Source organism: Naegleria lovaniensis, assembly GCF_003324165.1.
Source record: "Naegleria lovaniensis strain ATCC 30569 chromosome Unknown tig047, whole genome shotgun sequence".
In the NCBI taxonomy this organism is placed as follows: Eukaryota; Heterolobosea; class Eutetramitea; order Acrasida; family Naegleriidae; genus Naegleria; species Naegleria lovaniensis.
In genome coordinates this window covers 117,950-140,842 of record NW_025407869.1, presented here as the reverse complement: position 1 = coordinate 140,842, position 22,893 = coordinate 117,950, and the positions used below count along the sequence as shown (strand labels likewise).

At 37.5% G+C, this 22,893-nt stretch overlaps 9 protein-coding genes across 9 annotated transcripts; 3 read left to right on the top strand and 6 right to left on the bottom strand.

The window, feature by feature from the left end:
* Nucleotides 1-118: 118 nt before the first annotated feature.
* Nucleotides 119-6,222, bottom strand: C9374_011032 (uncharacterized protein; the record flags this gene model as incomplete). The annotated part of the gene is made up of 6 exons (XM_044686643.1): nt 119-649; nt 737-873; nt 967-1,015; nt 1,079-4,506; nt 4,554-4,880; nt 4,932-6,222. The coding sequence occupies 6 exons, from the start codon at nt 6,220-6,222 to the stop codon at nt 119-121; spliced, it is 5,763 nt and encodes a 1,920-aa protein (XP_044543369.1).
* A 465-nt stretch (nt 6,223-6,687) lies between these two features.
* C9374_011031 (uncharacterized protein) lies at nt 6,688-7,934 on the top strand (the record flags this gene model as incomplete). The annotated part of the gene is made up of 2 exons (XM_044686642.1): nt 6,688-7,059; nt 7,128-7,934. The coding sequence occupies 2 exons, from the start codon at nt 6,688-6,690 to the stop codon at nt 7,932-7,934; spliced, it is 1,179 nt and encodes a 392-aa protein (XP_044543368.1).
* Nucleotides 7,935-7,969: 35 nt separating this feature from the next.
* Nucleotides 7,970-10,502, bottom strand: C9374_011030 (uncharacterized protein; the record flags this gene model as incomplete). Its single annotated transcript, XM_044686641.1, has 2 exons — nt 7,970-8,180; nt 8,305-10,502. The coding sequence occupies 2 exons, from the start codon at nt 10,500-10,502 to the stop codon at nt 7,970-7,972; spliced, it is 2,409 nt and encodes an 802-aa protein (XP_044543367.1).
* Nucleotides 10,503-10,737: 235 nt separating this feature from the next.
* On the bottom strand, nt 10,738-12,082 carry C9374_011029 (uncharacterized protein; the record flags this gene model as incomplete). Its single annotated transcript, XM_044686640.1, has 3 exons — nt 10,738-11,534; nt 11,683-11,793; nt 11,878-12,082. 3 exons carry the CDS (start codon nt 12,080-12,082, stop codon nt 10,738-10,740), a joined length of 1,113 nt encoding a protein of 370 aa, XP_044543366.1.
* Nucleotides 12,083-12,373: 291 nt separating this feature from the next.
* C9374_011028 (uncharacterized protein) lies at nt 12,374-14,395 on the top strand (the record flags this gene model as incomplete). Its single annotated transcript, XM_044686638.1, has 5 exons — nt 12,374-12,955; nt 13,065-13,228; nt 13,281-13,674; nt 13,756-14,007; nt 14,069-14,395. 5 exons carry the CDS (start codon nt 12,374-12,376, stop codon nt 14,393-14,395), a joined length of 1,719 nt encoding a protein of 572 aa, XP_044543365.1.
* Nucleotides 14,396-14,483: 88 nt separating this feature from the next.
* On the bottom strand, nt 14,484-16,448 carry C9374_011027 (uncharacterized protein; the record flags this gene model as incomplete). The annotated part of the gene is made up of 5 exons (XM_044686637.1): nt 14,484-14,794; nt 14,855-15,004; nt 15,095-15,476; nt 15,569-15,842; nt 15,940-16,448. 5 exons carry the CDS (start codon nt 16,446-16,448, stop codon nt 14,484-14,486), a joined length of 1,626 nt encoding a protein of 541 aa, XP_044543364.1.
* Nucleotides 16,449-16,804: 356 nt separating this feature from the next.
* On the bottom strand, nt 16,805-18,006 carry C9374_011026 (uncharacterized protein; the record flags this gene model as incomplete). Its single annotated transcript, XM_044686636.1, has 4 exons — nt 16,805-17,074; nt 17,138-17,247; nt 17,361-17,454; nt 17,725-18,006. 4 exons carry the CDS (start codon nt 18,004-18,006, stop codon nt 16,805-16,807), a joined length of 756 nt encoding a protein of 251 aa, XP_044543363.1.
* Nucleotides 18,007-18,942: 936 nt separating this feature from the next.
* Nucleotides 18,943-19,776, top strand: C9374_011025 (uncharacterized protein; the record flags this gene model as incomplete). Its single annotated transcript, XM_044686635.1, has 1 exon — nt 18,943-19,776. One exon carries the CDS (start codon nt 18,943-18,945, stop codon nt 19,774-19,776), a length of 834 nt encoding a protein of 277 aa, XP_044543362.1.
* A 12-nt stretch (nt 19,777-19,788) lies between these two features.
* C9374_011024 (uncharacterized protein) lies at nt 19,789-22,461 on the bottom strand (the record flags this gene model as incomplete). The annotated part of the gene is made up of 4 exons (XM_044686634.1): nt 19,789-21,572; nt 21,702-21,936; nt 22,117-22,234; nt 22,373-22,461. 4 exons carry the CDS (start codon nt 22,459-22,461, stop codon nt 19,789-19,791), a joined length of 2,226 nt encoding a protein of 741 aa, XP_044543361.1.
* Nucleotides 22,462-22,893: the final 432 nt, after the last annotated feature.

Genomic DNA, 22,893 nt, shown 5'->3' with positions numbered 1-22,893 from the left:
CCTATTCGATAAGTTGATTAATTCAGCTCTATACTTGAATGGAAAATTTTCATTCATTTAATATCATTCATTTGAAACAACATGTTGAATGTTTGTTGTTGTTGAAATGTAACTTTGATCATGGGTGATAATAACTCTCTTCCAAAAAATATGGTTTTGGTTCTCCATCCTTACTTAATCGAATATCTCCTGACCATGACTCTGGAAGTTTGCAATTCGAATAAATGTCACAGGCCCGTGAATAAAATCGACACATGGCGAGCACAAAAGGATTGCTTGTGGTGGTGTCATTCCTAATTTGTTTGGTTAGTTCAAGACATTCATCGAACTTTTTAGATTGAAATAACGACACCACTTGGGAAATTGTAGATTTTTCGAACAAATCTTCGTTTTGGATCATGGTCTTCCATTTCTTGCCTTTTATGGCATATAAATCTCGAGCAATTTGTTTGCCCTTCAAAATAAATTTTCCAATATAAATAATGTAGGCATCTGATATCTGACTGGAACCATTGATAACAGTCTCCGTGACAATGATTCTTGATTTAAATGATCGGGACACTGATTCACAGCGCGAGGCAACATTGGTTGTATCAGAAATAACGGTAGCATCGAGTCTGTCTTCGTATCCAATAGTTCCAAGGCTCACCTTGGATCATTTAAAACCAATGTCGGAAAACAATATTTCAACACGAGTTTAAATAATTTAAATCAATACCTCAATAATAACACCTACCATACCATTGGAAATACCAATTCCCATTTTTACACTGTATACATTTTCAGCGTTGAATTTTTCCAACTCGAATATCATTTCCAATGAAGCTTTCACCGCAGATTGAGGGTCAGGAAACAGCGCCATGATACCATCGCCTGAATTTGATTGAATAATAATAACAAATATCAATTTACATTTCAGATGATTGCAAGGTTACATTCCACATGATTATTTCGAATTCTACAAACCTAATATTTTATCTATGAATCCTCCATACTTGCTAATAGGCGGTGCTATCTATTATGGTCGAAATGTGGTAATGTTATCAACAGAATATTGTGGGGTCGAAAAAATACTTACCTTAAATAGCAGTCGATTGATGAAACTAAACCCTTCTTTGGCTGAAAGAGACTCCATTAATTCTGTAAAACCATAAATATCTGAAAAGAGAACAGTCATTTCTCGTGAGATTGCGTCACCTAGTCTCACTTTGGTCACATGACTCTTTCCAAGGAGCTTTAAAAATTCAGATGGAAGAAATCGAGCGTAGGATTTGTTGATAGAGCTGAAAATTTTAGCATTGTCAATACTAATTGAAATGATTAACTTGGCAGTGTTGATCTTTTCCACGGTGAAAGAGTGTTCGATTTCTCTATTTTCGAGATAGACGCACCCAATCACACTTTTTTCACGAATAATTGGCAAACATAATGCTGAGGCAATATGAGAATTCTCAAAGTATGGATCAAGTTCCGTAGATTGTGAAAAAACTTGCTCATATCTCGTTCGCATTGTCCTATATATCATTTTCAGAGGCAATTTATCAGCGATTTTGTCAATAGATGCCTCTTCATGATTTAGGTGTGGCAGTATGCTCACTTTTGGGTTTAATTCATCATTAAGCTCTGCATCTAGATATAGTGTAGTATTTCTTTTGAGGAGTAGGCAACATCGATTAGAGTCAGTATGTTCGTTTAGCAAAGGTAAAATAGAAATAAATATCTCTTTGAAGTCAACTTCGTTGCTCTCTGCAAATCTGCTCTTAGTAATGGATGTTAATGAAAATTCTTGTTGGACAGTGGAGGCGCTTTTTTCGGAAGAGCTCGTCGACGATGCTACGGATGTACCCATCTCTCGTTCATAGGCATCTATTTGATCCTTGTATTTCTCGCAAATATGGTTAACCATAAGAGATGCACCCATTTCATTGAATTGCTCGTATGCATTGAAAAAATACTTTCCAGAAATGCTGTCAAATAGATTAAGATCTTTGAATAACTCTCCCAATTTTAGGTTGCAAAACTTCACCATAAAGTGGTTTCTTTCTTGGGTGGCAAGTGTCAAACTTTGTGTCAGCAAATTGATAATGCTTCTAGTGTTGTCATGTCCAAACCGTAAATATTCACACCATAGCTTCTCTGCTTTGATCAATGCAAATGGGCTTGGAAAAATCAGTGAATTACATTGGCAAAGCCTTTCCAATCTTTGCAGGACGTCATCAATAATTTTGTCACTTTTTTGCAGTCTCTCCTCTTGATTGGGTATGTGATTCAATAGAATATACTTTTGAAAAGCACAACATACTAAACCTTGAGAAATAACGAGAACCCACTCAGCACACATTCCAAATACTTCTTCTTTAAATTCAAACGTCTGTTCAATGCATGTAAACGACTCTTCCAATTGCTGTTGAAAAAAGAGAGAAATTGCTTTAAACAAGAAGTGCATACATCTAAAAAAGGGATAGTGAATAACATCACAAGTGTATGGAGGGTCAAAACTCTCCGTCTCACCGCAAATGACTCTCTTCATCTCAAGAATCATGTTACTGGTGTCTAGAAGGACACAATTTCCAATTTCCTTAATAATGGCAATGCATTGCTTGCTGAGCTCAATAGAAGTTTTGATATCAGAATTAGCAAAAAAGAAATGGTAGAAGGGGTAATATGTTATGGTAAACACTCCGTATCCTCTATTGTTACACTTGACTGTCAATAGAAAAGCTTCTTCAATCAAATTCCAAACTTCCAAGGCATTGATGTTTGGATACAAAGCAAAGCTCATAATTTTAAGTAAGAGGCATGAGGACCAGTGTTGTGGGTTCTTGTACCGATTTCGTGAGAGCTCTATCGAAGCATCAATAAACATTGTCATTCTAGGCCAAATATCATACGTGCTCCAAAAATGAGAGCAGACGGCGAGTAAAATGGGAGCATCCAGACACAATCCATGTTTCAGTACTTTTTCCATACCTATCAGCATGCAGGTCATAAAAATAAATCTGCTGTTTGGAGTGTGCATGGTGTCCAGTGATTTCATATGGAAGATTGCTGGACAACTCTGAGAAAGCATTTGTATAAAATATATATCCTCTGGATCTGTCATATCAGGCAATTCTAGAACGTCCTTTTTGGTAAATTTAGGAATGATATTCTTTTTCATGTATTTCATCTTGTTGTCGATCCATTCTCGCAGAACATCAACATTTCGATTAGAAGGGACTGTCAAAAACTTCAGTTCTTCAAAAGCTGGAAAAATGTGTGTCGTCAACAATTCAAACACGGCTTCAAACTTTCCTTGGGTCAAATAACTCATCTCTAGATTATAGCAAGCTTCAAAAACATGTAATCTGGTTTTTGCTTTTTGTAAGGCAATATTGAAGATGGAGATTGCAGAATCAACATTGGTCACATATTCGCAATTTCCTTGAATCATGAACAGCTCAAAAGTGGTCTGGTATAGTGGTTCCCCCCAAACATCTTTCTCAAGTTGTAAAATTTCTAGGGACGTGTTAGCGAACACCTTTGCTTGTTCTATTGCACAGCAACTACTTAATGCTTTCTTGGCAGCCATTTTGTTCAATTCTAATAGGCGTCTACGCTTCTCTGGAGAATTAAGAATTTTAGGGTCTTTAGATCTGTGGTTCAAATGAACCACAATGTCAAATATAACCTCTTCTTGAGTAATTTCGCCAGTCTTAACCTTTTGTAAAAGATACTTTCCGTAAGTGTAATGCGTTTTGGCTTTTTCTGTTTCTGATAATGACGAATTTGCCGCGTGTTGTAGCCTATCATGATTGAATTGTAAAGTATGAGAGTCAATGTAGCTGATCCAACCTTCTTTAACTCCGTGATCGAGAATTTCCTTCAGCTCCAAAGCTGAGTACTCATCCTTCTTAATGTTCATTAAGTGAAACAAATGTTGAAACAGGGCTTTGCATCCAATACATGAAGCATACGCTAATGCTTTTTTAGTATCTGGGAGCATACAATCAAACCGAATCAATAAAAAATCAACGACGTTTTGTGAATATTTCACATGATCTATTTCTTCCAAATTCCAAGAAATTGCTTGTAAGGTCCGGTTGAAAAATATTTTTTCTTCCTGGAAGAGTGTAACAAGCATTTGTTTCAAGAAGAATGGATTTCCTTTGGTCTTGGAATACAGTACTTTCGTTAGGTTTTCAGTGTCTCTTGGAGTTCGGTGTAATGATGCTGCGACCAAATAATTGCAATCTTCTTCAGTTAGTTCTGGTACCTCTATGTCCGTTATTGAAGCAATTGACCTAGCTGATTCCAGAAATATATTCAATGGATGGTGGTCGTTGTCTTTCACTTCATTGTCTCGGTATGCGAATATCAAAAGCAAAGGAAAGATTTCACAGGTTCCCAACCCCATCATTTCCTTTAACAACTTCATTGATTCAAAATCTGTCCACTGTACGTCATCAATGAAAATGGTAATAGGCTTGTGCTTCATTTGATTATACGCTTTTAACAAGCAAATGACTGATGCGATGTGAGTTTGAATTTTAAAAACTTGCTTGAGTACACACCTCCTTGAGAAAATAACTTGACTGCTTCCTGGTGTTCCTTCCAAATGAATGCACTAGATCTGCCTTGATAGGAAGGAAATATTAAATTAAAATTAGCAATTGCTTCACCAAGCATCTCGAGCTGTGTAACACTAAGCCATGCAAGAACATAGCTTTTAAATTCAGAAATAAACTCTTCTGTTTCCCCAAGTACAGCCTCGATGATAGAGCTAATGATGGAGGTAAAGGCAAAAAACGGGATGTTCTGATTCTGATCATACTTTGCTTCAAAATACACAATCATGTCCTTGCATCTGTTTCTAAACTCTCGCACAATACTTGTTTTTCCTATTTATACATCATGTTAGACAGAGATATAAATTTTCAAATGAACCTTACCAACACCGCAATATCCTCGTACCATGACTAAAGTTGGTACATTCAGGTCAATCATGGTTTGCAAACGATTGCTCATTTCATCAATAATCAAATCCCTTCCATACACAACGAAAGGAATAGAGATCGTTGTTTGTACATCGTGTTGTCCAGGAATAAAGCTACAGAGGCAAGAATTGTCTTCTTTTTGGATGCATTTTAGAACAATATCAAGATCAGCAATAACACCTTCCATGCAAAAGTATCTCTTTTCAATGGATTTTTGAACCATCTTGTTAATAACAAGCGCGATCGCACGAACCGCTGTTGCGAATGTAGAGTCTTCGTCCGTAATGATACCTCTTCGTTTCAAATTTTGATACAGCGATTCTGGCTGCTTTGTGATGTGAGAGAAAATAAAATCTGAGCTTTTCACACAGCTACTAAACGGATGGTCTTTTGCGATCATTTCGAATAGTATGAATCCAAGGCTGTAAATGTCGCTATAGAACCCTAAGGGTTTCGGAAGACGGCCAGTTGCTTCTGGAGACATGTATCTAGCGTTTCCCTTTGGGTTTGAGGTGTATACATACGGATTGGACAATGGTAATAGCTCGCTGAGGCCAAAATCAATAATTGTTACAGTTGATTGATTCCAAATAATGTTATCAGGAGCCAGATCGCAATGAACTACTCTCATTGTGTGAAGCTGGTCAACACCTCTGCATAGGTTGATAGCTGTTTCTAGAGTCTTTTGGAGAGTGTCCAGGTCTGTTGTTGGTTTTTCCATAGTCAAACATTTCAACGATGATCCAGGTATATATTCTCTCACAATAATGAAATAATCTTTAAGGTAGGCAAGAATTGAGGGAGTTACATTATTAGCTTTCAGATTCTTTTCTAGATATCTAGATATGGAAGCATCTTTTTCCAACTGAGGCACAGACGAAGGAGTTAATGACATCTTTACGGTGTACACTGTGTCGCTGTCCAAAGGAAGAGTCGAGGAGTCTTGATATTCTTGTGGCACATATTTACATGTGATCACAAGAGTTGTGTTACGATCGTAATGAATAATGGGAGATGTAAAATTGTCCACGATAACAGGTAGAAAGAATGGAGGCAGTCCTAGGCTAAATGTAAAGTATTGCTCATGTTTTGGAGACAACTTCACGGTGATGTTGGTTTGCTTCATGGAAGGCCCACCAGAGAAGTGGCTTGCACCAACAATAAGTGGTGGCTCTGCTTGTGTGTCTCGTGCTGCGGCATCATGTTGGTTTTCTTCCGACGTATAATCAAAGGTTGGAGGAATCATTTTTCTGTTGAATTATCAATTCATAGTTCAGCCATTGTGTGTTATTAGTTTGGTTAAAATGATTGGGTCTTCTTTTGGGAAATTCCCTTTGGATTTCCATGTTGGCTCAACGCTTAATTGAAAATTAACTTCCTTCTGTATCAAGAATCAGTCTTCATCATCAGTTACTAGTTGCGGCAAGTTTCTTTGATTGCATGTCCGAACGGCGAATGATTGTTCAATGATGGAACCAGAGATTGCGCGCAGACAGGGCTGACGAAAATCCGGATGTATTCATTTTTAAATGACAATTCTTTTGTATTTGCCCAAATTTGGATCTCACCAACAAAACCATCACATCATTAAATATTAGGAGATGTGATGGCGTGTTATGTGTGTTCTGAATGAATAAATGATGATCGTTATTAGCAGTCAGAATAGCTTTCTCAATAAGAAAACAACCAACATTCTTGCCTTAATCGTGAAATGTTTGAATTTGTTACCCTCAATCGAGATCCCTCTCCTTCCCGAAGACGATCCTCATTCGGAGGAAAGAATAGTTCAAGTAATGCCGTATCCAGTGAATACGCAGCATCTGCTGTTACGGCTCAAGTAAAGATCTCCATCATGGGATCCGAGAAGGTTGGTAAAACAACCTTACTCAACCACTACATACACAAGCAGCATCGAAAAACAATGGGAAATACGAGCATGGATGAAGAGAGTGCTCCCGAGTCGACAGTGTATGACTTTTCCTATGCAACAGTGACTATGAATGTGAATGGAGGACAGCGTCGTAATGGTAGTAGCAGTAATAATTTTTCCTCGTCGTTCGATTCCACACAGCAGCACTCCAAGGTAGGTTGTGCTAATATCAATGACTTCAACTCGCATGTCAACTTTTGATTTTTCACAAACTTCTAAAGGCTTTTTGCTTGTACTTTTCAGAATGCTCAGCTCGTACAGAGTATGCAGAACTGAGACAAATAAGCTATGAGCAAACTGATATTTTCATTGTGTGTTTTCGATTGGACGATGAGAGGTCGTTTGTGGAGGCCATTGATACGTGGATGTCAGAGGCTAAGTACGCAGCTTGTCATGCAGCTCACAACAACATGACCAACAACAGTCAGAGATCGAGACTCGTCCTACTTGGACTAAGATTCGTTGACCATACTGCTGACACGACTCAAACTTTGTTATCTGAATCGGAATTGTATAGTAGTGAACATGAATTGCCAAAAACCCTGGAAGAAAAAGATCATCTTCTCTCTCAAAGAAGAATTTCTTTGGAATTGTCTCCAAGCCTAACGGATGTCATTGATATCAAGACGGAACAAACAGAACAGCCTTGCAAAAGCAATGCTATTAGACCTCGACTCAAATCTTATTCTGCACGAAAAAGTTGTTCTCAACCCGCATGTTGTTCCTCTTTCAATGAGAAGCGAAGAGGGTGTACAGTTCATCTCAATAACCTAAAGAGCGTTGGAGGATGTTTGAATTATACGTTCATGGCTCACGACTCCAATAGAAAGGTTAGTTGGGGAATGATCGAGCAAGGTAGGAAGGAGCTGTTGAATAGAGGAATTGATCATGTGTACTATGAATGTTGTGCCACCAACCAAGGAAACGTTCAATTTGTGATTGAGGAGTGTGTGAGAGAATACTACAACCAACTCGTTGCAAATGCACAAACACATTCTAAAAGATTTTCCAACCGAGTATCGTTGTAAATTCCATCTCATCAGCAGTTGAATAATTTTGTGATTCATCGTTTATCGCAAGTGACAGCCTCATGGATCCGTTGTCTCAAATCGTGTACTGAGATGGGTTTGTATAAAACATCATCAAAACCTTGAGATAAAAGTTGTTCTTTCGTTTCCCATGTGTTGGCAGTGATGGCGAAAATTGGAACTCGTTTTTCACCATTCTCTCGTTGTTTTTCAAAATTTCGAATCATTTCACATGATTCTCTTCCTCTAAAATTATTGAAATTTCATTCAATTATCATTGAGGTTCGTTATTGTTCAACCATGCAATCCATTATTGAAAATTATTGAAATCCCATTCAATTATAATTGAGGTTTGTTGAATAACACTTACGTCATGACAGGCATGAAACAATCCAATAAAACCAAAGAATATTCCTTCTTCTTGAATTTGTTGAAACAATCCAATCCATCATTTGCAGTGTCAATGTCTTTGAAACCAATAATTTTCAGCATGTTCACCAATATTTTTCGATTCACTGCATTATCATCTGCCAAGAGTACTGATTTGTTGGCAAGCTCTCCTAACGAGCTTCTCCTCTTTTCCAGGATGATGTTGTTTTGCTGCTTTACCATTTCTTGGTCATCAAAAATCGCTACTAAATCTCCAAATAGGATGGGCTTAGAGAGATAGTTCATGTTTGGAAATAACCTGCTTGAACCTCGTAAAACTGTAAGAATAATACTAACAGGCTCTCCATCAAGAGCAGTGGATATTTTCTCATACTCGGTTTCATGGCAGAAAACGATATGCATCTCGTCCTTAAAGTTTTTCGTTGTTTCAGAGAAAAGTTCAAGAAATTTGTCTACAGATTCAAATTCCTTAACAGAACGTACTCTCTTAAATATTTCTAAATATGCTTTTAAACAGTCTCTAAAGCTCTTGTGTTCATCAATGATGTACACCATTACCTTCTTTCCTGCTTGAACAGGCTTTTCCAATATTTGAGATACATTTTTGTGTGTTAGTCCTTCACTTCTATCTTCAGAGTGCGCATGGTTTGAAGCTATCTCGAGAGGAATCACAACAGAGATGGTTGTACCTTTTCCTTTGACACTCTCAACAATTATTTTTCCATTCATTTTCTCCACAAGCAATTTCGTAATATTCAATCCCAATCCATTTCTATTGGTGTTAATCAAACTACTTCCTGCATTATTATCACTACTAATGTTGGACGCTGTCTTGAAATAAAAATCGAATCTATGCGTGACATCCGTGTTGGGATCAATAGTGTGATAAGGTTGAAATAATTTTCCAATTTGATCTTGAGCAATTCCACATCCACTGTCAATACATTCAAATTTCACATAACTCTTGTCTTCTTCAATTTCATTGTACAATTCTGAGAGTTCTTTTTCATCAACACATGTACAATTCACTCTCACAAAACCTTGAGATGTGTATTTGATGGCATTTGAAATGATATTCATCAATATTTGACTCACTCGAACTGAATCTCCCTTCAAATTCAATGGAACTTTTGAAGCATCGAAAAATGAATTCAGAGAAAGGTTCTTTCCTTGTGCTTCCAATGAGAATACTCCTGTCATGGATTCAAATAATGAAAGAATGTTGAATTCTTCATTCTTCAATTTGATCTTTCCCATTTCAAGTGAACTCATTTGCAATGATGATGATAAAATGTGTAATAAAAGAGATGCACTGGATTGAATGTCTCCAATCAATTCAGAGATGGCACTATCTTTTTTGAAACAATGTTCACAACTTTTCATGCAAACTCCATCATGAAATTTGTGTTTCAACACTTCCACAGTGGCCATTATTCCTTGCAATGAATTTCTTGCTTCATGACTCAAATTTGCAATGAATTGGGTCTTTTCATTGTTGATAAGTTTTTCTCTTGCAATTGCCATGTCAGTATTATGCTTTTCTTCATATCTCTTTTTCATGAAGAGAGAGAATAGAAACGACCCTAAAAAGATTGTGTAATGTAATGTGAACACTTCTATCAGTCGTTGGTAAAACCTAATTTCCTCATCAGGGGTCAATAAGTGTTTCTCTCTCACAAAGGCTAGGTACATGCCACCCAACGTGGACCCTGACAAGCCTATAGTAATTGTAACAAACAATCGATTATCAAGAAAGGCCGTTCCTGAGGCTATTAAAATTCGAAAAGTTGAGAAAACGTGATAAGGGACAAACGGACCATAACAATAATACATTAATAAATTCATCACGATCATGAACGTCAATCGACAAATATTGCCAGCACAAAATGATTGCAACGTTTTGGCATAGTTAACAATGCATATGTTCAAGATGAGATGAAGAGCAAGCTCCGCTAATGCCAAAGTGAGAAATGTAGTTGGCCCTCGCTCCCAACAGAAGGTTGTTCCGAATAGGATCGGAACAAGAATTAAAAACGTTCCTATTTTGCTAAAATCTCGTTGTTGCCCAAGTAATAGAGCCAGTTTTTCGCTCTCTTCCGAGAAGGCCGGTGCAGTTGTATTCAAGGCTGCATCATTGTCCTCCGTTGTTGCTGTTTGAGCTGATAAATCTTGTTGCATAAAATTGTAGTTCAAAATTAAACCAATCTAGAGCTGGTGTTTCTTGTTGTTGTTGATGAGATGTTGTGGATGCCGATGAAGTGAGTAGTACTAACGAGAATTAGTGTTTTGGAAAATTTTTGGCTGTTGAATTGGCCATTTTTGGTCGCTCATTGCGAAGTGAATAGCAGTCATGCTGTTGTAGGGATGATTTATTCACTTCTCTCCGCGGATGCATGGTGTAGTAATGTACGGGTTACTTTCCCATCGATGTATTTCCACCACTAATGACCATTCCAATATTCTTCCATTCATTCTCAAGAGCCAATTGTTTAAATTCTTCGTGGAATAATGTCAAGGCCACTACCGTAGCACTCGATGGTTCAATCACAATTTTCATACGCTCCCAAACAAGTTTCATGGCTCGTGACACTTGTTCATCCGAAACAGTAAAAATTCGATCCACATATTTTGAAATGTAATGGAAAGTACGTTCTGAGAGATTGGTTTTCAAGCCATCACAAATTGTATTCGATGGTACATTGGGATCGTTTCCAATTAATTGTTTGGCTTGTAGGGATCTTTGTGCATCATTGACAAGCTCAGGTTCCACTCCAATGACCATGGTTTTCTTGAGTTTTTCAGGTTGAGTCTCGCTCAATTCGAGAGTAGCCTTCTGTTTGAAATAGAGAGAGGATCCTGAACAGAGACCTCCACCACCGACTGGAACGATTAAAACATCCAACGGAAACTGTGAAGGAGAGTTATGTTGTTCCACTTTCACTTGTTCCAATAATTCCAAGACGGCAGTTCCTTGCCCAGCAATGACATCATCATTGTCATAGGGATGAATGAATATTGCGCCAGTCTCTTTCATGATCTTTTCACAAGTTTCTTCTCTTGCTTTTAAAGTTGGTTCACACAAGATGACACGAGCTCCGTAAGTTTGTTCGACAGCATTCTTTTTCACAGCTGGAGAATTTGAAGGCATGACCACATGAGCAGGAATTCCTAACATTTGAGCTGTTTTTGCTAATGCTTGAGCATGATTACCTATGATTATGATTGTGGACACAACGAATTTCACATGAGTTTGACAGTGTGAAATAATAATCATTATAAACATTTCGATGATCATTATTTCACATTTCGAAAAAGATAGCCATTCCATAAAAAAGAGTTTCAAGGTGAGTCCACTTACCTGATGAATGAGTAGTGACTCCGCCCTCCTTGATTTTTCTCTTCAATTCATCATCACCATTTTCCAATGCATTTAAAACTGCATTAGTGGCACCTCTAATTTTAAACGCTCCTACACGATGGTTTGAAAATCAAAAACACGAAATTTCATCATGAATAATTGTCGATCATGATTTCAACAAGCATACACACATACCCACTTTGTTGAAATTTTCACACTTTAAATACAAAGTACAACCAGGAATTCCAGTCATTCCAGAAAGTGATGAGCTTGTCATTACAGGCGTACGATGAATATATTTTACAATTCGTCCCGAAGCTCTCTCGACATCCTGAATAGAGAGTTCTTTGAAGGAGCTGGTGTGTGGTTCAGTAGTAGCAGAAGAAGAATGTGAAGACATTTTTTTGATAATATTAATGTTGTAATCATTTCCCACATTTTTGATAACAGTTATGAACAGTTGTGGTTAAAGGAAATAGTGCTATTGTAATAATACTGGTATATTTAATTCTGCGCCATTCTTCTAATTGGTGCCATCACAACACAAGCGCTCATTTAACATTTTAATGAAATTCCATGTTTGGAATTGAAACGACACTAATTTCAACACGAGCTGTTCTCCGTTTCGTTCAATACTTTCAATCAAAAACAAAAATTGAAACATCTTTCCTAACAAATTACATTGTACAAAATGAATTTAATCGCCATCATCGGATTAGCAATTCTCACTCTCCTCCTTCTACTCTATTTAGTGATGAGAAATTATGAAGCCAAAGTCATTGGTAAAGTTCAAGTCGTTGGTTTGAAAACAAACACTCACCATCCTTCTCATCATGAAACACAAGAGGATCATCATGCAGAAGAGAGAGAACTGAACGGAGGAGGAGTCCTCCGGCCCACCCATCATGATGATGATCATAATGACACTCACCAACCGCTATTATTGAAAAAGAAGAAGATTACTTTTCAAACACCCGATCCTGTTCCCGTTAGCGAATTGGCCCATTACAATGCTCTTTGGTGTTTACTCGTGAATATCTTTCGGTACAATCAAGCCTCAGTACAAACCTATGAACGAGCCTTTGCTCTTCAACACTTTCGTCCACATTTTGGTTTCGTTGGCAAGATTCCAGTGGTCATATTTGCCACACCGAGTGCTGCCCGAGTGTTTGTAACGAAATGGAAAGAGGTTGCAAAGGACAATACATTGGTCTTTACGGAAGATATGCACAAGTTCTTTGGAGTGAATGTGGTATTCTCAAATGGTGATGAGGTTTGTATTGATTGGAATCATTGTAGTAGGAATAATAGTAATTCATTGTGTGCTTAATATATTTACTCAATTTATGGATTATGAATCATATTACATTGAAAACAAATAGTGGAAGAGACAGAGAAAAGTTCTTGACCCTTCATTCTATAATATTGAACGATTTACTCAGACATTTGTTGAGAATGCACAAAAAACCATGTCCTTATTGAACAAGTTGTTCCAAGATAAGGGAATTCAGGAAATTGAAATTTCTCCTTCTGATGTGACTGCAAGGTGAGTGGTAGAATTGAACAAGCATGATTTAACAACGGAATGTTGACGTTAGAATGGCACTTGATGTGTTGGGATTAACAATATTTGGAGAAGATTTTGATTACTTGTCACAATTAGTTCCCAATCACAAATCTGCATCAAATGAATCAAACAAAAAAGCACTCGATGCCTATCATTATGTCATGAACAATATTGGAAATGCAGCGAGATTATTTATTGGCAAGCCATACACGTCCTTACCTTTGGAAAGCAATGTGAAAATGGATGAATCCATTGAAGTGTTTCAACGATTTTTAGATTCTATTATTGAGAAGTGTCGAAAACAAAAAGATGACAAGAACACACTTCTTCATTCCATGATTGAAGCTGTTGACGATGAAGGTACTGGAATGACCAATCAAGAATTGAAAAATCAATGTGCCATCTTTTTCTTGGCAGGTCATGAGGTAGGTCAGAATTGTTGTCATTTATTATCATGAGAATATAATAATCTATTAATTTACATGTGATATATTGTCATGAAATAGACCACAGCTAGTGCATTAGCATTCTTATTTTACTCTCTTGCCAAGAACCCTCAAGTTCAAGAAAAACTCTATGAAGAAATTGTGAGCACTTTCTCATCAGGAGAGGACATTTCGAATTACAACAAGCTACAAAATATGACATATTTAGATTGTGTTTTGAAAGAGAATATGAGATTGTATCCTCCTATCAGTCAACTTCCGCCAAGAATTTTAACTTCGTCGCAAGTGATTGATGGATACAAAATTCCAAAGGTATGTGAATGAATCGTATCATCAGCAATTGTTGCTTAATCCTATTAATGCTTTGGAAAAGGATTTTTTGGCAATTTTGAACATTTATGCCCTTCACAGACATCCTGATGTGTGGGGAAAAGATGCAGAAGAATTCAAACCAGAGCGATTTTTGGAGAATTCATATCCTCCATTCTCGTATCTGCCATTCTCGGCTGGACCAAGAGTGTGCTTGGGCAAACAATTTTCATTGATTGAGCAAAAAACGTTCACCATTGCCCTTCTTCAACAATTTAAGGTTGAGCTACTGTACCCAAGTCAAAGCATGCATTTCAATAAGAAATTGCCAAATCTTGCTCCTGAGGAAGGTTTCAAGTTGAGACTAGCGAGAAGAAAAGGTGATCTGTAAATTGCGAACGATTAATCCACTACAAACCTAACTACAAGCCATGATTATTTACTTCGTATTTGACGTAAAGTTTTAGAAAATCCATAATTTATTGTTGTTTCTTTGCTTTCTCGGAGGATGAAGTTACGTTGCCATAAAACATCTTCAAAGTAAAGTACAGGACAATTCCACAAAATATGGGCCCTCCATAAGTTTCCTTCCAAATAAAAACTGAGTGGTCAATACTCAACAACACAAATGAGGCAGCAATGTAATTGGTTCCAGCATGAGTTGCCAAATAGGCAGCAATATTGTAGAGCGCAATTGTGACATTGATCTTTTTCAGAGATTGAATTGGCTTGTAAACATCAAAGGTGTAATCGTCTGGAATGAAGCGTTTTCTGAACATGAGTCTGAATACTATTATATTGTTGATAATTGTGTTGGGTTAAACAGCTCAGTAACTATTAAACAACTTACTTCTTCCAAACTCAACACCAACACCAGCTAAAACAAAGAAAATGTAATAACCAGGATAAAAACCGTGCCAGAATGCAATGACAAGGAAGGTTTGGAATACCTCCTTAGTACCTGGTCTGCTTCCCTTCTTCTTATTTCTAAGGTAAACATCTATTAATCAAGAAATAATTGCAACAAAAAACAATGCGATGTGTTACACAAATATTATGCGTTCCCATGCCATAAAATATTCATACTTACACTTCTTGACCCACTTGTGAACACCAATATTCCAGTGAATAGACAAAAGATATGGGGACGTAGCGAGCTCGAATGCCCAGAAATCAATTTGAGTCACAGCAGACCAATCTTTCTTCTTTGGATCATAACCAAATCCTGCAAGCCATCCAGATCCTTGACAAATATGCCAAACCATAAAGTAACGGAATTTAAAGAACTCTACCATGAGCAAAATGAATATAATCTTATTGAGCAAGGGCATGCTTGAAAATGCTTCCCGATTGTTCATGATAAATTCTCTGTCAAATCTGTCAATTTGAGTGAATCCAGCAAAACTAATGAAAATCATAACAGTGTTATAAATGAGTCCTCTTCCATGGAATGGAATTGTATCCATATCATACTATTGAAACAGACAAAATTTCAAAAAAAATTGATCGTTATTATAAATACAAATAATGAATCGTAAGGCGTTAGTACAAATTGCCCACTTACATGTCTTAAATATTGTTGGAAATATTTAAAGTCGAATGGTGGTCCAGCCAAAAGAGCAGGAAAATAGAAGCAAAATGCAATATATTCCAAAAATGATGGAACTTTGGAAATGCTGGACTCAACCAAAGATTCATCGAGTTCTTCTTTGGCATTTGGATTTTGACCGTCTGTAAAGTTGAAAGAACAGGATGAAATTCTCAAAACCATCATCATCAACATGGCACTGTAGTCCACACGTTGACTTGTAAAGTCCAATTGCATTCGAATAAAGTGACTATTTTACAAAACAATATTCAAATAGAATGAAGAACGCAGCAACAGTTTCCAATAACGTTATTGGAAGAGTCTACTCAAGTAAAACAAAAACTTACGCCATAGACAAATAGGTCCAAACAAAAACAAATACAACTTTTGAGGAAATAGACTTGGGTAACACCATCATGCATAAATAACTAATAAAACTACAAGCAATGGCATGGAACCCTTCATAGCCAAAAGTAAAAATTGCATAAAACAATCCAACAGCTACCAAATATAGAGTTTTTAAAAACGTTGCCTCCTTCATGGCCCGATGATTAAACAACATTCTATAAATAAAGCTGAAAACATAAGTAAACATCATCATCAATACAAAAATTGTTTGATCTGGTTTCAACCCAATGGCTCCTCCCTTCTCATCCAATACATCATAAATTGGTTTGAAAAACGGATAAACAGGCTCTCCGATGGGTTCCAACACATGTTGTTGGACATATTTCACTCCGTAGCATACATAATTCGTTGGAGCCACAAGTCCCTCACAAGGAGTGAGAAAGTTGGGATGTGAGCTGATGAGTCTTGGAAAGAGAGAATAATTCACGGCTGCTGGTGTTTGAGCCATTTTTTGTGCGACACCGTTTTTCAACACCATCCACTTTCCAAAGTTGAATTCAAATGTTGGTGCACGGATGCCAACAAACTCATGAATGCCTTTATTTAAATCAACAATTTGAACAAAACAAACAAAGTGCTGATCTTGCAAGCAAACACTCAAAGAGTGAAAGCCAGGGGAAGACCCAACACACAAGGTGCTCAAAAACTAATTCTATGAGTAGTAAGGAATCGAAGAAATAAATCTTGCAGAAAAATAAATTAAATGTGTATATTCAAGTAAGTAGAAATAAAATTGAAATAATTTGTACACTTTAGAGATTCACAGGATGCAAATTCATCTTTGAAACACAACAAAATCTGAAATTACATGAACGGAATGTCAACGCCTAATCTCCATTGAGCTAAAGTGAGAGCAATACCACTCATAATTGGAATTGACAGGTTGTCATTAATTTGGTCAAGGAAGAGTTCTGTTAAAGTGGCAGTAATAGCACCAATGAGAGAAATATATTCGTAGAGATGCACGTGATAAAAGATGGTCAAACCAACAGCCATGCAAATGAAGAAATTAGCCAAACATCCTTCCAATGATTTGCTCTTGTACACTTTAACTCTACCAAATGAGATACCGACCTAAAAATCACCGAAAAAGATAGGTCAGTAATTTTCTTGAAAATTTAAAAAGTGGAAACTTACCAATGCAGCAAACAAATCTCCCAAATCCAAGAACAAGAGTGATGCAATAGCAATGGTTGGATGGAACAAAATCATTGTCAACAATGAACCAATTAAATAATACGTTGAGCCTGTTGATATTGAAAAATACCGGAAATGATGTAGGGTTGTGTGTGACACATTTTGATACAAGAACCCACGCACGGTAGATTATAATAATAGACAAATTATCACAAAAACCTACCGTTGATGTCATTGAGTTCTTTCTTTCGCATAATCTTGCCGGCAGGTGATTCTTGGAACATTTTGTTGAATCTTTCAGACTTTAATCTCAAAAGCTGATGATTCCAAGAATGCATTAATATTCACGTTATTGTTATGAATAGATATGGCATTGTAAATAACAAATATTATGTATTTTCGTTGATAAAACGAACGGAGATAGGGTCGAAACAATGATCGTTGTTGATGTCCACAAAGAGCAAGTCACCGGTTCAAAGGTAGAACGAATCATCGTGGCAGTTTTGATATCGTGATAACGGTTATCATCGTCATCATTTCAAAATTTATCCATATTTCAAAATAATCATCGAGAGGCAAACACTTACATCAACCGTCAATGAAAACCCAGCAAATCCAGCCACAATCGAGCAAGCCTGGAACTTGGTCAAGAATCCGAATTTTAATCCAAAATAATAAATACCAGGCACCAATAATCCAACCAAATGGAAAGTCTTTCTCTTGAATTCACTCATAAACTTTACAGCTCTTTGTTTTGATGTTCCTAAAAACTCTCTCACTCTTGCCGCCATGGCCTTTCCTTTCAGGAAGAAGGAGATGACGAGAGCAATCACGGTCATCACCGTGAGGATCATCCAAAGCGTGTTCATTTTTTTTGAATTTTGTTTGGTTGCGTTGATGACTGTTGAGAAGGTTTTTTAAGTTCACAGCCTTTTGTCAGTTCCCAGTTTCTCACTAAGCTTTTTTAACGTTGGTATGGCGTAATGAGTTGTAAGGGCAAGGAAATGAGAACTGTATTGTTTTTAGTAACAGACATGAATTCGGTGATGGTGGTTTAAATGGAGATGGTGCAAGTATTAAGGTTGAGCAAGAGATTTACTTGGAAGGAGAATGAGTGATTGGTTGTGTTGACCACGTTTCAAGTTGTTCCGATATACCCTCAGCGTGCAACAAAATCGAACGCCTAAAAGTGATTTCAGCTCATTCTCTGTATTGTCCGCAGACAACAAGGCAGAGAATACTCATTCAAGGCTTCGCTGACGTTATTTACAAACCATTCAATACGAATGACTTTATAAACAAGTTGAAAAAGTATCTGAGTGATGTCTTATGCCTTTAGTTAATCTCAACTCTTTGAACAAAACTTTATCGAGCATCGATTGCGAGCTAGGAAAAGCATAAAGTGCTCAAAAAGTTATTCTACGAGCAGTAAGAGCAGTAAGGAACATGATGGACAATGATACACTTTCAATGAGCCTAACACTCATGACCACATGGGTAAATCTTGGATGTTTGAAACCATGGCACCATGGAAATTATTTCAATAGGTCATCAGGTTCCAAATCCACGAAGGACAAATTAAAAAAATACATCTCGACCTCAATCATTTCATTTCTCTTGCTCCACTGCCAAAACCGTTACGAGAAATATTTCAATCTCTGGTTTAACCGCATATCCGATCAAATATTGAGGAAGAGATCTTGAATCATCATTCAATTACCAGGCACCTGTACAAATATTATCAAATGAATCAAATAATAGATATTAAGGCGGAAGATGAGCCTATCTTTTCCTCATCATCTCCTATGAAGATAAATAGGCATTTAGTGGTAGCAGAAGGAGGAAATTTAGCTGCTGCTCGAGGAAGAGAAGCTGATGCTCCGAATTTATATGGAGGAATCACTCAAGATGTAATCTATCAATCGTATAAGGAACAAATTGAAAATGAAAAGAAAGAAATTGCCCGAAAACTTGTACAACTAGACATGGAAAGACAACCCAGCATCAAAGAGTTATCAAGGGATTCAATGGATGAATTTGGAGAGGTAAACTCTGGAGTGGTGGTTGCAGAAGACTTTAATGCACATGAAAGGCCTTCCAGCATGAAAGCGCTTGCACTCGAGCGTTTTAGAAAAGCTGTCAAAAAAGTTGAATCTTCTCGGATGTCTACGCGTACAAGCTTTACAGGGACTTCAGAGTTTGGTTTGCTGAAGGAAGGTCTTGTCACTTCAAAAGAAGACAAGGAACCAGAAATTAAGCTCACAATTAAGCGATCGTACTCTCAACTCAGGACATGTAATATACCCAAACACAAATTCAAAGTTGAAGGTAATCAAAAGGCCATAAAGAAGGCTGATGAATTAAGAAAGTGTGGATACAAGACGATGGATATCTTGTCAATATTGGGAGTTGAAAAGTACATGTTACTCAATGAGAAGAGATTTTCTCCCAAATGCATGATAGACGCTCTGGTGCAGCGTGGCAAAATGGAAAGATACCTCAACACGAGAGAAATATCATTTGTATCTAAAGATAAAGTCAAAAAAGGAGATGAAGGGTACGAAGACTATGTGTTGGAGAAGAAGAAGAGAATCTTTTTCAACGAAAAGAAGAAAGGAGGAGCGTTGAATGTACAATAAAGCACGATGTATTTAAATTTTGGTCTTCTTGTGCGGTGACATGTCTTCATTGATGGTAGTTGGGTTATCAATTTCTGAATTGAATCGTTTCTCTGTTTGGCTATTAGTTCCAGTCGCCAGGGATGATGGAGGTGAGAAAGGAGGAATCATACTTGTTGTTGGTGGTTGCAAATTGATACCAGGAGTGCTGCTTCCATTAAGGGTGCTGTTATTGCCGCTGTTGAACGAAGGAGCAAGATAGTGATGTTGGGAATGATTCACCATCATCATTGGAGGTGAATGCATGGAACTTGCGTTGTTGTTGTTGCTGTTCGATGGTGACAGTTGTGGTGGTTGCAACATGTGTGCATTGGAGAGTATTTGATTTGGATTGGGCAATGGCATGTGATTTGTGTTCAATGTCCCTCCAGAATGATGAAATCCTGATTGAGGATTGAGAGGAGCAAGTGTGTTCATCATTGTCTGTTGTTGCTGTGGATGCATCAATGTTGCACTTGGAGGTAAGCTATTACTGGCAGTTCTAACAGGATTGCCAGAAAGAGGTGGAGATCCTCCCTGTGGATGAGGTTGAAGTTGTGGTTGGAATGGATGAACTGCAATATCACCACCACCACCACTGATAGGTATCATGCTTGCAAGGCCTTGTTGTGGTTTTGGTGGCAAGAGATGTTCGACCATGGTCATCGTTTCTGCTGACGCCACTACCCCATCCGACAACATTTGTGGAGATGGATTACCAACCAAAGGTGTTGTTGTCTCTTTTTTCCTACCACCCTTCTTCTTCTTTGATTCTTTGGCTTCTGATTTTTTAGATTCCTTTGTTGTGGATGATTTTATCTTTTTAAGATAAACATCTGGTTTGGAAAATACAGCAAATTGAGATGAAATTTTGCTCAATACAAGTTTGTAACTACGAGAGGCCATGTCTTTTCTGAAAATGCTAATATAAAAGCAAAACTTTCCTCTCCAACTTAGGGCCTTCTTTTCTGTGGGCCAAAACAGTTCTACCACCCAACTCTTTGTTGCAAGATCCTCAGTGAAAGAGTATGTAATGACGGGCACTTCCTCATTGCCAATTGAAAATTCTCTAAACTCTTCTTCCATGCCTTGTGGATTCGTTGTGCTTAATGTGAAATGGTTAGGGTCCACGCTATTAATAATATCATCAAATGGAGAGAATGGAATGCTACTGTCAACAATGCCTGCACTGTCCATAGTACCAGGAGAGTCGCTGCCATTGGAGGCATCATAATTGTTTTCTTTGGCAGCTCCTCGTTTTTTCTTTGATGGAGTTTCTGAGTTTTTAGAACCTTTACTTGTTTTTTTTGGTGGAGTAAAAGCAAAAGGCTCAAACACAACCTCAGTAGGCTGTGTGGTTGGAGGAGTTCTAACTCCTCCTTGTGTCGTCGAGGATTTTGTTGATGGAGGATTTTGTGTGCTTGCATATTCAACGGAAGGAGTGAAATTTGGTTTTGCAATGTTAGAGGAGTTGTTGAAGTTTGTTGTTATTGAGGTGAGATTGGGAGCTATTCTGACCTTAGTTGGTGACGAAGAAGTGGTAGTTTCCGTTTGAATATTGCTTCCGAATAAGGAATGTGGCTTTTGTTGGGTGTTCTGTGGAGAAGAGGTTTCATCATGAGTGGCCATAGAAGTTGATGCACTGCGTTGAGCTAGTGCACAAATACTCAACAAATTTTCAGCAGCAGCTGCAGCTTCATTCGATTGATCGGTATCTGAATTTTCTTCAGCTATTTCTAGTGAGCGAGGAGAGAGAGCAGAATCATCCTCTTCTTCTTCTGTTGGATGGGAGTCAATGTCAGTCCATTGAGTATATTTTTATATTGGCAAGTGGGGGTTGTAATAATTTCACATTAATGTTCAAAAATTCTGTTTTGGAAATAAATTCAAATGGAGGTTCTACATACTTTGTGAGTTGGAGAGAGATTGTGTTTGATAACCACTCAAAGAATGAAAGTTTGATTGAGAAGATCCTTGACTAGAGAGAGATGAAGGAAGGGAAGAACTGAGCGAATTGGGTGGAGTTTTTCGCTTTCTCATTTGTGTCAAATTTTTCAAAAGCTTGAGTTCCACGAAAAATCGACTACTCGTGTCAGAATTTCCTTTCAACTTGAAGAAACTTTCATTGGGTTCCAAACGAAACTGTTCCAAAGAGTGGTACGGTTTCAAAATGGATTAATTTGGGAAAAGAATTTTTGGATGCATCCAGCGAGGACGGTTATCCAAAACGAGGAGGATGTGAGAGAAGAACATCATCAAAAACCGTGGCCATTATTATAAATGATTGTGATGAAAACATCATCATTGTGGTAATGTACATACCTCGTAATGATGGGTCCTAAACAAGATATTATTTGGAGACTCTTCTTGGTTTTTAATCTTTCTGGAACTGACTTGGACCATCACGTCTGCATCTCGGGTGTTGCTATCAACAATGGAACTGTTCACCATTCATTGAAAATATTTTCATCATGAGAGCGTTGGAAAAGCCAGAGTTCATGAGATAAATAATCCACCAGGAATTTGTTGTTAAACGTTTAAATTTCTGGTTGATTGAGAGCCTTTCTTCGACACTTACGTTTCTATTTGATTCATCCATTTCAATTCGATTGTATGGAAGTTCTTTTTGGATGATGAATTCTTGCTGTTGTTGTTTGATTCAGTCATTAGATCCGAGGCAGGATAAGCAAAGTTGTACTCAAACGATGATTGGGAAGGTCTATGGTTTGATGGAACTAACTAAATGATGATAAAAAACGGATGGTATTATCCAAAATTCCAGCGTAGTGATGAAAACAACAACAATTAATATCAGCAGGCTCCGATGGGCAATGATGAAACGAAGTGGTATATGATTACGTTTCTAATTATTATATAATAATATTGGAGGAATTGGCCACTTTGATGATTCGAGTGTTGCTCTTTCCTTATAAAAAAGAATCTGCTCTTCGTTCGTTGCGGGTAACACACCAAAGGCGCAATAAAGAATTCAAGCCGGAACTTTAATTTCTTTTTTTCTTTTGTGTGGTTGAACAAGCCATTTTTGAGGTTTACAATGTATCTTACCAGCCTCGAAGGTTGTACGAAGAACTTCTCAAG